General features: G+C 42.9%; 1 protein-coding gene across 1 annotated transcript in view; it reads left to right on the top strand.

Moving 5' to 3' along the window:
* The first annotated feature begins 8,885 nt into the window (after positions 1 to 8,885).
* The window catches only part of SPTLC1 (serine palmitoyltransferase long chain base subunit 1), a 39,957-nt gene continuing 31,858 nt past the window's right edge, over positions 8,886 to 16,984 (top strand). Inside the window, exons 1-2 of the mRNA XM_065657108.1 lie at positions 8,886 to 8,966; positions 10,715 to 10,822. Coding sequence (XP_065513180.1) covers positions 8,904 to 8,966; positions 10,715 to 10,822 — 171 coding nt within the window. The 5' untranslated portion in view covers positions 8,886 to 8,903. The remainder of the gene's footprint in view (positions 8,967 to 10,714; positions 10,823 to 16,984) is intronic.

Consider the following 16,984-nt stretch of genomic DNA (forward strand, 5'->3'; position numbering starts at 1 on the left):
TGTCTTGCTCACTTCCTGATGAGATCCATACACAAAAAGCCTTGAAATATGAATTGACTGTAAGAACCCCTGTTGCATAAGCCACCCGTTTCATGACAAGATTGCTGGGCAATTTAACAATGTATGATTCTCGTTTCACCAGCTGTGCTTGGAGCAGAAGGAAATTCAGGTAATGTTACAGTGTCACAAAACTGAACACAGAAATCAAGGAACCACTGAACAAAAAATGCTACAGAAACTACCTAATGGTTTCCTTTCCTTTCTACATAAATACAGATATGATCCAAGTAATCAAACCAAGACTTTTTACCCTCCAGGTACAGAAAGAACTAAGATTTGCTTAGAAGTATCTCTAAATGTTCTCAATGGTTTTGTTGTTTTGATGGAAAGTAAATGCATTATTGAAAAACACAGCAAACCTACCAGGACAGAAAGTGATTGAATTACATTACTTCCTGGTTTTGATAGCAAGCATCAGAGCTGATAAAGTTGATCAGCTTCTTTGCACAGAAATTTAGCAGAAAGTGTCTTTTTCAAGAATGAAGCATTTATCAGATTTTTCTTCAGATTTCTTCCCCTCCTTCAATAATCAAGTATTTGCATTTGCATCAATCAGTGGTCTCTGTTACAGATATTATTTGGAGAAAGTAAGATCTCATCTCACCTTCTCGATCTGGTAACTGTCCAAATAGTGAACATGTTTGTCCTTTCCTGCCTCCTGGAAAAATAAATCAGAATCTATGGAGAGTTATGTTTAAGCAAAGACCAACTGATTGTGAGCTGCTTTATCATCTCACATGTTAATTAAGACTAGCATCATCTTTTCAAATAATCAGTCAGAATATAAGCCAGGAGTACAGAAATAAAAGTCACAAAGAAGAAATAGCAACTGAAAACTGGCTTGCTTGTTTTCCAAACCAAAAAGGCACAAGCTAGGCAAGCTCCAGTCCACTGCATTTCTCAGAAAACTGTTCTAAGACATCACCTGTCCTATTTTTAATATGAATTCTAAAGTGAAACAATGGTATAAATGGGAATTTATATTTAAAATATCCAGCATTACAGCTGCAAAATTGCAACCATTTTCTTCAAGGGAAAAAAACTATTACAATAATAGAATAATTAGGAGATTATTCAGAAGGACTGCAAGCTCAGCTGTGCCAGTTTTTTCACTTGAAACTGCACACTAGGTTCAGCAGCTGATGTAAACAATTGCATGTAGCGGAATTGTCTTCCAGTGCGAAGACCTAACAGAAGCAAAGCTATAAAACCATTAAGTGTTTCACAATGCTGAAGAGTGCACTGGGAAATTCTGAAAAGCTTCAAAAAATAAGTTACACTTTGATTCCACTAGACTTTCAATCAGAGTTTCAGAGGTGTCAGAAAGATCAGAATCTGTCTTATAAAGCCACCAACATTCATCCATTAACAAGGACAGTGTTGTTGTCTCAGTACCCTTTTCAACCCTGCTGTTCAGGTCCCTCTGAAAGACACATTTCAACAATTACTTTGTGTGGTTAAAGTGTTTGGAGGGGTTCCCAATCACTTTATTTCCTGGCATTATCATTTTATCCAGTTTATTTTATCTTTTAAATGTCAACTGCTTACAAGTACCTAGTTTTGTGAAATGTTTAGTGTGACCGTGGATGCATAATACTGGAGAACCCAGTTTGTATTTCATTAATAGGATATGGAACAGCTGATGAGTAGGTAACTATGTTTTCACTCGGGCCTTATTCGGGTAAAATCATACAGTTTAAAAGCCAGGTAAGAATTTCAGAGCTTTAAAGAACGTTGCTCTATCAATTCAAAAATGTTTTCAGCCACATCTGTTCTGAATTCATAGCAGTTAAGTTGCAACTCTCTGGGTAGCAAACATATGCAAGGTGTTGCCTGTCAGACTTGACTAGCTCTGCCAACACATGCACACACGTTTTACTCATAACCACAAAGAATTTCAGCTTGTGTTCTGGTATGTGTTACGTGGATCTGTAAACAATACAGTGCCTTTCTGTGCTCCAGGAGATTGGCAAGAATGATGAGTTGGCAAAGGACTACTTCGTGTTTTTCTGGCTGAAATTTAGTTGCTTCTTTTACATGCAATTTCACAAATATATCTTCAAGGAACCTGCTCCCTGCATTAAAATGCTGAAGTTACCATAACTTTTCAAACTTCTCTCTATTCTTATAACACCACCTGAAGTCTTTTGTTTCTGAACTCAAGTATGCTAGTAAGAGTTTTACAATCACAAGCTGCAGATTACACTGTTACCATTCAAATGCAGTATGACCTAAAGAGCAAAGGAGCTGAACTGAAAAAAACCCAACCAACCAAACAAAAAAACTCCATCGATATCTGCAGAAGGTGTCACAGAGTCAATGAATGCATTAGTAATCAATGCTTGCTACAGTCAGCACAATGGAGTTACAGAGAGCACTTAATATTCTGCAGACCTGAGTGAAGAAACCCAGTCATTAAGGAGAAAAGCAAAGATTATGTTCTCATAGACAGCTCAACCTGCTCTCAAAGCTCCTGGAAATGGTTTGTGGAGATTTACAGCTTGCTTAGAACTTGAAATAAACATTCAGCCTGAGGATGTTAAGACAGTGTGGGAAACTAAAATAATTTAACACCTCACGTTGTTACATGGATGTAAGAAGCTACCAGAAATTTGAGCCATGTCCACCACAGTGAAGGTATTATCAAGAGATGCTTTTGCTTTCACCAAAATCTGCAACTATTTGCTGTCATTCCATTCTTCCTAAGAATGAACAAAAGGTGAACAAAAATAGTGAGTGCACAGAGCACAACTTCATCCCAGTTTTGATCTGAGTTCTGCAATATTGCAGGCCTGAAAATGTTAAACAGTTCTTTTCTACTTTTCATCAGAAAGATTTGTTGGCAATTAACTGTGGAAGAATTAGGAGGATAAATCTGTTGCTAATCTTTAAACATGATCTGCTGCCTGAATGGATTTACCATTCATTCAAATTTAAGACTAAGAACTGGATTTGTGGTACTTGATCCAAAGGCAATTCATTAAGGCTGGTTCTAGAAGGTAGGTATATATTGCATTTATTTGTATCAGAAGGACAAAACTGCCATTTTAATCTTAAAAATTCAGCTTTAGATCCAGTACGCACTGTTCCCAAAAGGTTCATAGCATCTGGAGCACACTCTAAACCTGGAATTTTGGGGAACACTTACAGTCACAGTCCAGTGCAGGAAAGAGCTTCTCTCTGATATGGACACAATCTTTCACAGTCTCTGTGTAAGATCTCTTTTCAAACTGAAGTAGGAGATAGCCACTTACCTATAACATCATAACTTTGTAATTGCCTATTCATCTGCATATTCTTTGCAGGCAAATGAAATCTACAGCACACACTGCTCCATTTAAAAAAAAATGGATTGAATTATCAGTATCCGACAAGAACAACCAAATCCTTACCTCCATCTAGGACTCAAAGCATACTGGTACCCTCACAGCTTTAAATGGGCAGATTCATGCTCATTCACTTTCTAAAAATGGATCCTTTTTTAAGGCATCTGGTTGCAACTATGAGAAGTGACTGTTGCATACATCACACTTCCATGCTTCTCAGTACTGTAATGTCAAAGGCTCTGTGCATCAGAATAGCCTGCCAATGATGGTTTCACTGTTGTTGTAAAAGCACTCATTAGAGATCCCATTTTTATGTAATACAGCCAGTGGGTAACCATACTGTAAAAGTAGAGGTGTTTGTACAAACCAGTGTGACCTTTATGTAACCACACAGAGATTAAAGGGCTATTCAGGCTGCATGAGAGACAGAATTTACCTTGTCAGAGCATGAGAAGTATAGTTCTCCACCATGAGCGTGGTGAAGCACTGGAACAGAGAACCTGTGGATGCCCACACCTGGGAGCGTTCAAGGCCAAGTTGGACAGGGCTTTGAGCAACCTGGTCTAGTTGGAAGGTATCTCTGCCCACGGCAGCAGGGCAGGAACTAGGTGACCTCTGAGGTCCCTTCCAACCTAAACCATTCTATGATTCTGTAAAGTCCTTCTTTAAAATGCTTATTACAAAATAGCAAGTACGGAAAACACCACTGACAAAAAAGCCCCTTAGACATTTTGGTTTAGACTGGAGTCCAAATCTTCAGGTAAAAAAGATGAATTGTCTCAGGGTTAATATCCCTTTGCTTTTCTTCTAGTTTCATTCTCAGGAGAGGAGGCCTACATGATGGTTGTTAAAGGAGGTGTGGAATGTGAACCTTTAGAACCAAAACTCATGAACTTCTGTTGGCCACCTTACCAATGGATGGCATTTATGTCAATTGTGGTTTTATTTTTCATCTTGCAGCTCATGAGCTCTAACTTGCACATGGTGCATGTTATGTGTGTTACATAAAATTCATACCAGATTAGCCCATTAGAACACTTTTTAAAAAATAGCTTATGAAACTTTCTTTTCAGCTTAGAAAAAGTTAGTCTGATGCACACACATACATTTATGACATATCATTCTGCACACACATTAGAATCTAGTCAGGTTGGACAAGTTGGATGTGAAGAGCTGATAGTATCTCACAATATACTGCAGTATCAATTTTGACTGAATTACTTTCTTCCTGAAGTGATCCTGACTTCATTGTGGCCAACCTGCTTTAACTCCAACAGAATGGCTTTGCGTACAAGTCTTTCCATCATGTCTGCCATGTTTCTAATTCAAATATGCTGTGTGAAACAGCAATTAGCCAATTCAGTGTGAGCAAAAAGTGGGAGAAGAAGAATTGAAGAACACAAATTCCTAGCTAATCTATTTAATACAGTGTTCATGTTTCTAAAAGAAATGAGATTTAAACTGACACAATGTGGAGTGCTGTTTGGATTAAGGTTTTGAAGTAAAAGGTGGACATCAGTTCAGCTGCATATTGAGGCAGGGGAGAGAAGCAGCTGAGCGACCCATCTATTTTCTTCTGCAGTACAGACAACCAGCTCAGCAGAAAGTTCTGGGTTGCAAATCTCCAGCCTGAATATGTCTGAAGTCCCTAATCAGAGATACGTGAGATTTATCACACAGGATACAAAATCTAGCTCTGCAACAGCAATATTGCAACACCACATGTGGGTAACTGTGTCTCTGCAAGGCAAACACTCCCATTCAAATTAGCGTCTGTTCTGCTAGTGGTCCCAGCAGCCTGGCTGAGCAGCTCTTACAAGTTTCTAATACAAGTTTTCTCTAGTCATCACAGAACACGTATAGGAAACACAGGTGCTGAGTGCAGTGCTGCCAAGCCCACATGGGGAAGAGGTGCTAAAAAGAACCATGAGCAGGAAACTGACTGCTATGCCCACATTCATCTCTGTGATAAATTACCTTTTCTTCCAAAGGTCCACCTTTGGCTGAGTATGCTTTAAAAAGAGGACTCTGGCCCTCATATACAGTTAAAGCAGTCATTAACTCACAACAGTTGTGGTCAAATTTGCTCCCCATCGTATGCCAGGAAAACATCATGACATTTCCACTTCCTGCTACTTTGTCACTACAGTTGTTCAGGGTGCCATGGTACAGTTTGGATAGATAGAATGCAGGAGTACTCTGGTCAGTAGGTACTCTTACTCCTACAGAAAGCTTGTGTCAAAGGTTGCCATCTCCAGATGTTTCCCAGGCAGATCTAAGTCAGGTTTCTGCTGGTGAAGTTAATGCAGAGCTAGTTCACTATAGAACTAGGATTAAGCACATTTCCAAGTTGCAGTGGTGCATGGCTTGAGATAACACTAACTTTATCCTGCACTCCGCTTGCCTTGTGAATAATTACTCCTTTGCATATCAGGTAAATTACAGAACTTGATGTTCAAGTTCTTCTTGGCACTTGCACAGGACTCTTGCAACATCTTTCTGCTTCCCACTAGGAGCTGGGACACGATTTTTCAGCTTAATACTAAGCTTCCAACTGACTTTGGACATTTTCTGTGCTTGCTGCCAGCATCATCTTTGTTGAGCATTAGGTATCAAGACAACAAAAATTAATAAAGACTAACTAGTATTATCCTGCTATTCTCCTTGTCAGTACAGGATTGCTTTCCCAATGCTTGCTTTATTTTTTTGATAATTTTTTGAGGGTAGCCATAGAGCCAACAAGTTATAACTAGGCACACTAAAAACACAATATTATAAGCTAACCTTTCACCACCCAGAACATCCGAGAATGGTTGCAAACACTCCCTTGTGCCCCTAATCTCCTTAGCCATCATTCCCCTTTGTGTGTGTGGTTGGAGAAGGCGGGGGGAAGTAAATGACTCTCATGACCTGTTCCCACCAGTTCCCACATTTCTCTTCCCACCATGCCCTCCATGTGTTTCTCTCCAGTGCAGCAATACCAGTAGGATGGCAGCAACCACAGTTATGTGTCACTTCCTACTACCATTTTCCTGCCTCCCTAGTTGATAAAGTACCAGGTCGAAAGGAGCTGGCGGTGAGACCCAAGAGTGCAGAAAGAGGGTGGACATCATTCCCTCACTTCCACTTCTAGCTGCTACTATGTCTCAGACTTGACAGAGTAAGAACGAAGAAGCCAGAGGAAAAGCTAATAGAGCAAAGAGGACCAAAGACAACTGGTACTCGTTATCTTGGTGATATTTAGGAAAAGAAAAAAAAAAGTCCTGATGGCCACACCAAGTCCTGTTTTTCTGTTTCTGGAGTGATGAGAGAACAACTGCAGATAACTGGCATGCCAGCACTGACCCAAGGGAACTGAGCTGGGAATTCAAAGCAGAGTGTGGGAAATGAGTGGGTTAGTGAGGAAGGTCCAGAACAAGAACAGTTTAGGAATACTGCACAACTGGAGGATATAGGGGGATGACAAAAATGTGACACTTACAGAGCAGGAATTTCCATAGGGCACTATCTCAATAGCTTTTTTTCAGGAATTTAAGTTCAGAGATAGACTCTCTGCTTTCTTTTCAGCCATAAACTGCCATTGCAAAGGATTTCTCCCTTCACCTCCTCCTTTTTTGCTGTCAGAAGTATAGCAGCCTTAAGCAATTAACAGCAGTTGTGTTGAAACAATGAAATTGCTGAACAATAGGGACAGACTCATTACTATGACAGACCCAGCCCTATGCTAATCCAGACCAGGAACTCTGAATTCACCGCCAGAAGAATTACAAGTTAGTACATTATTAACTTCACTGCATTTCAAGCTGGAAACAATTCATCCAGTGTTTCACAAAATCAGTACACCTATATGTCAGACATTGAAAGTCAGAATCTAATGTTGAGAGCAGGAGTGTAACTTACTCTTCAGCCCACCAAGATAACTAATGTGACCCACTCTTCTGGGGACAGTTTGGGACTGGAATGCATACCAGACACATTATTTGAGGCTAGCAGTGGCAGCCATGTCCCAAGAGCCCAAGACTCCTCTCCATCACAATGCAATGGGCACAGAAGTACTTAACAGTGAACAGAATGATCTTCATGCAGCTAAAAAACAAAAGGGACATTTATCGTCTCTGGCTTGACTTTTCAAATAGCCTCAAACCACATTTTCTCTCTTTAGTGTGTAGAGCCTGGAATTTGACAAGTGTATCATTAAGTTCTGAAACTCAGGGAGAAGATTAACTATTACGCATTTCAGTCAGCATGAAAGTGAAGTTCACTGATTTTAACCATCCACTACTATAAAACTATAACGTAATGTTTGTTTGTAGCTAGCCACAGCACCCAAGGCTTTCACTCTCATCTGTTTAATCAACTGCTGCCCCAGGTTCCTCTTCTCTAACCATGGTGAAGACTAGCGAGTGAAGCCCCAAGGGAGTTCCACAGTACTCTCCCAGAAGACCATCAGAAACCCTCCACAGCTGTTTAGCTCCAGTAAAGCATTTCCCAAACATCTCCTGTAGCAACAATGTCCTTTGTTCCCTTTGCATCAAGTGCCACCTCACTTTCTAAGCCAGCTTTTTCCAGCTCCCCCTCCTCTCCATTGCTCAAGTCCCACACAGCTGTGCACAGGGATTCAGTCACATCTTCACACTCAGGTGCAACTGCGCACGGTCTTCACCATTTATCTTTTTCTCCCTGGGGTTTATCCCTCCCTAACAGTGCTCAGCTTTTATGGCTGCTCACTTTTGCAAGACCCTCAAAGCCGTAATTCCTCTTATTTTATTTCACTCATTATTTCCACCGTACTCTTGGTTTTCCTTTTGCCATTCATTAGCTATGTATCAGAACAACCGACCCTTACAGCAACGAAGCCACCAGCTGCAGGTGTAGAGGCAGCGAGCGCCCTGGGTACTGATGAGGTACCAGAGCGCAGGCCCTGCCCCTCAGCCAGTGCCCACCTGCGACGGCAGAAGCCAGCAGGTGTGGAGAAAGCAACGCCAAAATCACGCTGGCACCATCAACAAACAGCGCCGGGTCTGAAATGTCGTGAGGAGCTACGCACTGATGCACCCGAGTTCGTCTTCTTGCGGAAGCTCGGTTTATAGCTAATTTCATTATTTAACACTGAAGAGGGCTTCTTCCCAGTCCGGCCTTGCTCCCTGAACCGGGCCGCCGGAGCAAGAAGCGGTTTGGGGCGAGGACGGGAGCAGCGAGTGTGGAGTTACCCACGCAGGACCGCGGGACGGCCACGCTGCCACAGAAGGCGTTTCATTATAAACCACCGTTACGGAATTTACGAGAAGCGGCCGCAAGCCCGCGCCTCCTCCCGCGCCCTCCGCGGCGGTGCCCGCCGTTAACCCGCGGCCCGGCCCGCCGCACCCCGCCCGTTAACGTGCCGCTTGCCCCGCTCCGCCGGGCCGGAGGGGGCGCTCTCTCTCGCGGCCGTGGGCCGGCCCCTCGGCCCGTGACGCCGGCGTGCGGCGGGGGCGACGCCCGGGCGCGGCGCGGAGGCGGAAGTGGGCAGGCGCGGCGATGGCGGCGGTGGGCATGGGGCAGCAGTGGGTGCTGGTGGAGATGGTGCAGGCCTTCTACGAGGTGCGGTGAGGGGCGCGGGTCCGGGGTGCTGCCCGACCGCCGGCGCGGCCGTCGCCGGGAGCGAGGGGGTGGGTGTGCCGGAGGCGTCCCGCCGCCGGGCCGAGCGGCGTCGAGGCGGGCGGGGTCCGGGACGCCCCGTGGCTGGCGGGTGTCGGGGCGCCCCTGCCCGCGGGCCGCTGATTTCGGCTGCAGGGAGCGGGAAGGTGGGCCCGGGCCTGCCCCGGGGCTGGTGGCCGGGCAGCCTCGCTCGGTGGCGGGGAGGCCGGTGCCTCGCAGGGCGGTGCGGTCCCTTCCGTGCGCTGGCTCTGAGCCGGCCTGGGCCAGTGCGGCCTGCCTAACGCCGCACTCGCGGAGCCACGAGTATATGTGCACGGTGTTTGTATATTGAAAAAGCAGATGCACGCACTTAGCTTTTTTTCTATTTGAGTTTATAAAGCTACATTTAGTGTTTATACCGGAGCATTAAACCTTAATAAGATTCACAGCGTTCAGGGTTTGAAACTTACAAGTTTTATTTGAAAAGGAAGAAACAACTTTTAAATGTTTGCACTTGTCTCCTGGAGGAGATCAGCTTGGCATGTTTGTATCCAGGCTTTGTTTCATGGTATTAAAAAGGATGTCCTGATGATAAGCAGTGTTCTTGTATCAACAGTCTGTTTACCCCGCTTCCTTTGGCAAAGCTTGGTAACTTTGTGAGAATTTATACTAGGGTTTGCAGTACAAATATGGGAGCACTTAGCTACTCTGGCTGGTAGCACAGTCTAGTACACTGAATTCAGGATAATTGTAAGCACCGAAAAGCATGGGGAAGTAGTTCGTGTGGACCTCTACTGCTGCTGCATTACGTGTTCTTTAGGTATCATGGTGTGCGTATGTATTTTTAATATGTTTGGTGAACCGAAAAGTACTCTGCAAATGAGAAACTTGTTATTTGCATTTAGATATGCCATAGGACTCCTAACTGGTTTTAAAAACCTGTGTGCAGCTTCTTTTAGTTTCTGGATGTGTGGTGCATTCCACTTACTTTTGTTGGCAGTTCAGATCCCACCAAAATACATGGATGTGTGGGAGCTCTTCCACTGAGTTGAAGAGGGAGTGCACTAGTGTGTTTGCACTTTGAGTCTTTTAAAAGTAGTAGACTTCCACAGTGTAGATACAACAGAGTAAATGACACATGGGCAAAACTAATTCTGGTGACGGTATTGGGTTCTACCTGCTCAAAGTGCCTGTGAAACTAACAGAAATGGGCTCTGAGGACAGGATTAGGTTTCTTTGTAAATAATAGTAGCTGGTCACTGCCGGTGGACTATAAATTGTAAGAATGAAGGGCTGAAGTTGATGTGTACAGGTGACACAGACATTCAAGCTCTTGGGAGACTTCTGCTTGTTGTGAAAGATTTCCGCTTTCACAGGTACTGGTGCAACCCGTATGGCTTATCTGCCTTTACTCTGAATATTCAGTTTGTGTGCACGTGTGGAACCGAAGCTGCTTATTAGTTTAGAGTGTGCCTTCTTTATTAACAACAGAATAAATCTATTCAAACTCAAGTTAACAGCTACGAGTAGTAGTTGCAAAGCAGTCCACTTTCATATAATTATAATTTTTACTGATTTAGAAATACACAGTAGCTGATGATCAGCTTTGTCTTTTTTTCTGAGTGAAACTAGCAAAAAAGAAACTGTTGCATAGCGTCACACTGATTCAAATAGAATACTGTGTGGACTTATTTTTGTGCTTTTATTTTCAGGCTCCTGCTTATCATCTCATTTTGGAAGGAATTCTAATCCTGTGGATAATCAGACTTCTTTTCTCCAAGACATATAAGCTTCAAGAGCGATCTGATCTAACACCTAAGGTATGGTGGAAAAACACTTTTCTTTAGAGAAACAGTTTATAGCTATTGATATATTTGGTTGTTGAACTCTGCTGCATCATAAATTGTGCTGATTTTTTTTTAGGATTTCAAAGGGTAAGCTTACTTTGGACTAAGGAACTACTTATTGCTTAAATGCTTCAGTTTGTGCTTTTAAAATAGCACTGTGTTTGAGAATCTAAGAAATATAAAAGAATTGATATGACCATGATGGCTAAACTATGAGAAGCTGACATTAGCTCTGCTCAGTGGATGGCTTTGTTTTAAAAATGGAAGCTATGCTAAAAAAAACCCCAACAAACAAAATGAGTATAGAAAGTAGGAAAATGATCAGTCTGTACGTGTGGTATCTGTGAGTAATAACAATGTAGTTGTCTCAAAAAAAGAATGCTATAATTCTTGATGGAGACTGGAATTTCTCCATGATTTCGGACTGGAGATTATCAGGAATGAGTAGAGTTTGTTTTGAAGATGTCTCTGGACTAGTCTGTCTGAGATATGGTCTGTAATTTGGCTTGCTGCATAATGTGAGAGGATGCCATTGGATATATTCGAAGGATGAGTGGATGCACTCTCTGAATGTGAAATAGTGAGGCAAACAAGGACGTGCACATTATTCTCAGTCAAAGGTGAACTATAGCAATGTATTGCAATGTGACAACCAGCCTGTGTATGTGAGGAGTTGATCTGAATGATCTGAAGTCCCATATGACAAACAAGCTTAGTTTGCTAGAGCTTCAGAGGAATTGTAACCTTTATGAATGAATAAACCACTGGGATTTCTTCATGGTACTGGGGAATTTTCTGAAATAGATTTATGGGTAGTTTATTTCACCTTGTCATTCCCATCTATATCGTGCTTGCATGCTTTTGATCTTACTCTTGCTGAGGATACATGTTAAGGATGTGAGCTCAATGTAATGTGTTTCAAAATCAGTGAACAGGATATAGGGTCTGCAGGCATAAAGCTGTAGGTGTGAGCCAATCTGCAGCCAGTATGCTCTTTTTGGACTACTCTTACTTTGGAAGTACATTTGGAAGTACTTTCCATCTACAGGAGGCATCTCTAGCTACAGGAGGCATTAGGCTAGCAGGCTCTTGTCCTGCTGGGGGGCTTCAACCACCCTGACATCTGCTGGAAAAGTAGCACGATGAGCTGTAGGCAATCCAGGAGACTCCTGGAGTGCATTGAGGATAACTTCTTGAGCCAGGTAATAGACAGCCCTACCAGGAGGGATGTGATACTGGACCTGATGGTCACCAATGCAAGTGAGCTAATCTGTGACATCAAGATTGGAGACAGCCTGGGTTGCAGTGAGCACACGCTCATGGAGTTTGCCTGAGGGATGTGGGGCAGGTGAAGAGGAAAGTAAAGTCAGAACCCTGAATTTTAGTAAAGCCAACTTCCAGCTCTTCAAGGCATTAGTCAGCAGGATCCCCTGGGAAACTGCCCTCATGGACAAGGGAGCAGAACAGAGCTGGCAGATTTTTAAGGATGCTTTCCATTAAGCACAAGAGCTCTCAACCCCCAGGCATATGAAATCAGGTAAGGAGGGCAAGAGGCCAGCGTGTCTGAGTGGAGACCTGCTGTTCAAACTAAAGGGCAAGAGGGAAATGCACAGGTGGTAGAAGCAGGGATGTGGATCCTGGGAAGAGTATAGGGCCACTACCTGGTTGTGCAGAGATGGGGTCAGGAAGGCCAAGGCACAGCTGGAGCTGAACTTGGCAAGAGATGCAAAGAATAACAAGAAGAGCTTCTAGAGGTATGTCAACCAGAAAAGGAAGTCAAAGGTAGCATGCCCGCCCCGATGACCAAGACTGGTAACAAGGCATGAGGAGAAGGCTGAGGTATTCAACAGTTTCTTTCCCTCAGTCTTTACTGGCAAGCTCTCTTAACACACTTCTTGAGTGGAAAATGAACTGCAAGATAGGAACTGGAGGAGTAAAGTCCCTCTGACTGTAAGTGAGGATCACGTTCGTGACCACTTAAGGAACCTGAACATATGTAAATCTATGGGACCTGATGAGATGCATCCCAGAGTCCTGAGGGAATTGGCTGATGTAGTTGCTAAGCCACCTTCCATGATATTTGCAAAGTCATGGCAGTCAGATGAAGTCCCTGGTGACTGGAAAGAGGGAAACTTCACACCCATTTTTAAAAAGGGTAGAAAGGAGGACCCTGGGAACTACCAGCCTGTCAGCCTCACCTCTGTGCCTGGCAAGATCATGGAACAGATCCTCCTAGATGCTATGCTAAGGCACATGGAGATGATTCGGGACAGCTAGACATGAGGAAGAAATTTTTTACAATGAGGGTAGTAAAACACTGGAACAGGTTTCCCGGAGAGGTGGTAGATGCCCCATCCCTGGAGACTTTCAAGGCCAGGCTGGACAGGGCTCTGAACAACCTGATCTAGTTGAAGACGTCCCTGCTCATTACGGGGGGGTTGGACTAGATGACCTTTGAAGATCCCTTCCGACACAAACTATTCTATGATTCTACTAAATGAGGAGCATTCTAGGGAACACTTTAGAATGTATTTATGGGAGGTATTTAATACTGGAGGCAAAAAGTGAACTGAGCAAGAATCAAGAAAGACTGGTTCAGTTTTGTGCATGGAAGAGTTTGCATTGATCCTGGGATTCTTGAAGTACTGAAGTTCAGATCATCTAGGAAGACATCCTGCAGCTTTAAAGTAGCCACTGATTGTCCATTTGGAAACTGTGATAATTCATTTAGTAGAGTTTTCCTGCATCAGATGGTTTGGATCTCTGGTATTTTGGGGGACAACATTTTTTCTTGTGAAAGATTTTTATTCTCCCTGCAGTAGATGGTGGGAAAAGGCTCTTCGCTACTCTTGTGTGACTGGTGACGTGATAAAGCTGAAACCTATCCCTTCCTTACAGAGTAAGGATTACACTCAACTATTTCTATATGCATCTTGAGTGTTATCATCCAGCCGCAGGCCACCTCCTTCATTCACTGACAGACCATTTTGCTGAGGTTGAGGTGTTGGAGAAAGTGCTCAGACAAATTTGGAACAGTGGTATGGAGGGAAGAAGATTGTTCTATATCTTCTTAAATGGGGGCATAGGGCAATTGGGAGATTGCCTGTGTAGCTGATCTGCTGCAGATCAGTGGAAGCAAAAGTTTAGAAGGGGGTCAAAAGGGAGAAAAACATTTGGAAATGGCTCATGCTTAACAACAGTCCTACTTTTACAGGGTGGCAGTAGTAAAGTTTACTGTCAGGACAGCAGTAGCAGGCTTTTTGAAAAATAAAAGCATGCAAATACATTGTCGCTGTGGTACTTCCGATGAGATTTATGCAAACTTTACTGAGCTTGAGGGGTGAAAAGGAGTGTGAATACTAGCAAAAATCCAGAGTGATCAAGAATTGCATTGTATAGATACTGGTACATTGATTCACAGTTGCAAGGCACAGAAGAAAAAAAAATTGCAGAGTGCTAAGAGCTGTACTACAGTAAAGGATTTGACTTGAGATGTTAAAGACATCAGCACCTCTGTCTTTTTGTTACCTGTATCTTTGTGGCTAAGAGTATAGTATGGGGGAATGATCTTCGGTCCGATGGTATGTTCAGGTTGGCTGACGATGAAGGAGATTGAAGTTAGTCTAGTTGGCTTTACCATTGACATCTGAAGAGGGAAGCAGTGTTTTCCATAGGAGGAACTGTATTTTGAAGGGAGTGTCTTTTGTACAGATAGCTTATTGAAAGTAAGCATAAGTACAACACTGTAGTGTACCAGTTAATAAGTCTTCTATAGCTGGAGGACTTAAGCAAACTGATATATCGGAAGTGGAGTGATTCCATCTCTTTTTCTACAATGTAGTTAAAGACACGCGAAAAGAGCTCATTTATCTTCTATAGGGGAATAGCTGTGGCAAAAAAACCCCAACAAACCACCACATCAGTCTTCACTGAAGATCCACGGATAGTTGACACTGTTCTATGTTGTGAGTTAACCCCAGTAGGCAGCTAAGCATCGCATAGCTGCTTGCTTGGTTTCTCTCCCACCCGCAGTGGGACAGAAGAGGAAAGGAAGAGTAAAAGCAAGAAAACTTAGAGTGAAGATAAAATTGTTTCATAAGCAAAGGAAAAGTGGAAGAAGACAGAAAAGAAAAACAGCAATGTGAAGGCACTCACTCACCACCTCCCATGGGTAGACCAATACCCAGGCAGTTCCCAAGCAAAAGAGGGCAAACTTCCCTACATCTCTACTTTCCCTTCCATTGCTGAGCATGGCATTATATGATATGGAATATCTGTTTGGTTAGTTCAGGTCATCTGCCTGGTTGTGTCCCCTCCCAGCTTCTTGTGCACCCTCCAATCTATTCACTGTGGGGCCAAAGTGAGAAGCAGAAGGCCTTGACACTGTCCAAACACTGCTCAGCAAGAACTACAATATTAGTGTGTTATCTGCATTGTTTTGGTCACAGATCTAAAACACAGACCTGTATGAGCTGCTGTGAAGAATATAGTACAGTCTGTTTCATACCACACGAGATCACACACAGCCAGGCTTCTGTGTGCGTGTCAAGCTGTATGTAGTAACATGCCAGCTGTTCAGTGAGGACACTACTGATTTGCCTTCTGATTTGTTCCAGTTTGATTCATGCTATGGTACACCAGAAAGAAATACTGGGTTGCTCAGGTACAGGCACTGGAGATAGGCCAGCTCAGGCTGCCTTTCTGTCAGCCACTCATGTCATGATACTTGGAGCTTCTCTGTGAATTATTGTTGGGGATGCTGCCAGACCAGAGCTAAAGAATACCACTACTGTACAGCCATCTTAATGTGATCTATCAGGACCAGTCTGTCCTGGGGAACCAGAGGTAGATGAGATGTTGTGCAACCTAGTGCACTTATGAGTCATACTTCTAGAACACTGAAGAAATCCACCCTGAAGGTGGCTTCCGGGTTTAGTCAAACGTGTAGCAAGAGTGCTATAAAATCCAGTGCAGGAATCAGCTTTCAACTGTCTTTCATCCTTTAACAGTGTTTGTATATATTCTTATTGGTTCTATTCAAAAAATAATGACATCTCCCAAAGCATTAACTAAAAAGGTGGAGTACTTCTCTGCGACTCTAAGTTCATGATGGTTTGGGATTTTGGGAAGTACAAATAAGTCTGTGGCCAGACAGGGTGCTAGACATATAGATTCATGTGGGCTTTTCACCCAAAATAAAATCTATGGAAAGTGGCAAAGTATCACTGCAGACTGGAGTGGGCTACGGGAGGTCGTATGGCATCATTTGGACACAGTCTTTCTCTCCAGCCAACACCCATTTGTGTGAAAGCAAGGTGCCCTCCAGATGTATGTGTCTTCTGCTCTGCAGTAAATGATACTGAGCTTTTCTCTCAAAATTGCTAAAGTCTTACTAGGAGACACCTCACCATTTATGGATGGGAGTAATAGTTATTTTCTTTGTTTTTAGAATTTTCACTGCGGTAGTAGCGTGGGAGCAGTTCTATTAGAGCAATATTAGTCAGGAGGCTGAAAAGTTCCTGTCAGAGACAAATGTTTAATGCATGACTGTGAATTACTGTAGGCTACAAGAGCACTCTCTGGCAGGAACAGCCTTGAGTGATCGATCTTCTACAGGGAAGAGGAGATGTCGTCTGTTCTTATAAAGGTTTTAAGTCACTTTGAGTGAAGACTCCCTATGTAGGTGAAGATTCTCTTAAGTATTAGTGTAGTTTGAAAGAGAGAAATTTCTAACTAGCGTGCCCATCATTTGTGCCAGTTTATGCCATGCTGATATATGATTCTATAACTGCTGTGAAATAAACCTGTTACTTGACAACCACCAAGTAAAAAATATAATTAATCTTCGGGTATTGACACAGATGCATGTGTGACACTGTTTCAAAACACTAGTGCTAGCCAAGAACTATCTTCTTGAACATAATTGCTACCTTTTCTTAAAAGCCAGGGTCAACAATACAACTTATTTAAATAATTTGGGTTGAATGTGTTTATACTGAAGTGTTTCTCTTACCCAAGGTATCTGGCATTTAAAAAGTAAAAACCAGAACCAGCAAAATATAACCACCTAAATCCATTTTATTTATATATATATGTGTGTGTGTATATTTAGCTTAATATATTTTAAATGCTTAT

Source organism: Caloenas nicobarica, chromosome Z (assembly GCF_036013445.1).
Source record: "Caloenas nicobarica isolate bCalNic1 chromosome Z, bCalNic1.hap1, whole genome shotgun sequence".
Lineage (NCBI taxonomy): Eukaryota > Metazoa > Chordata > Aves > Columbiformes > Columbidae > Caloenas > Caloenas nicobarica.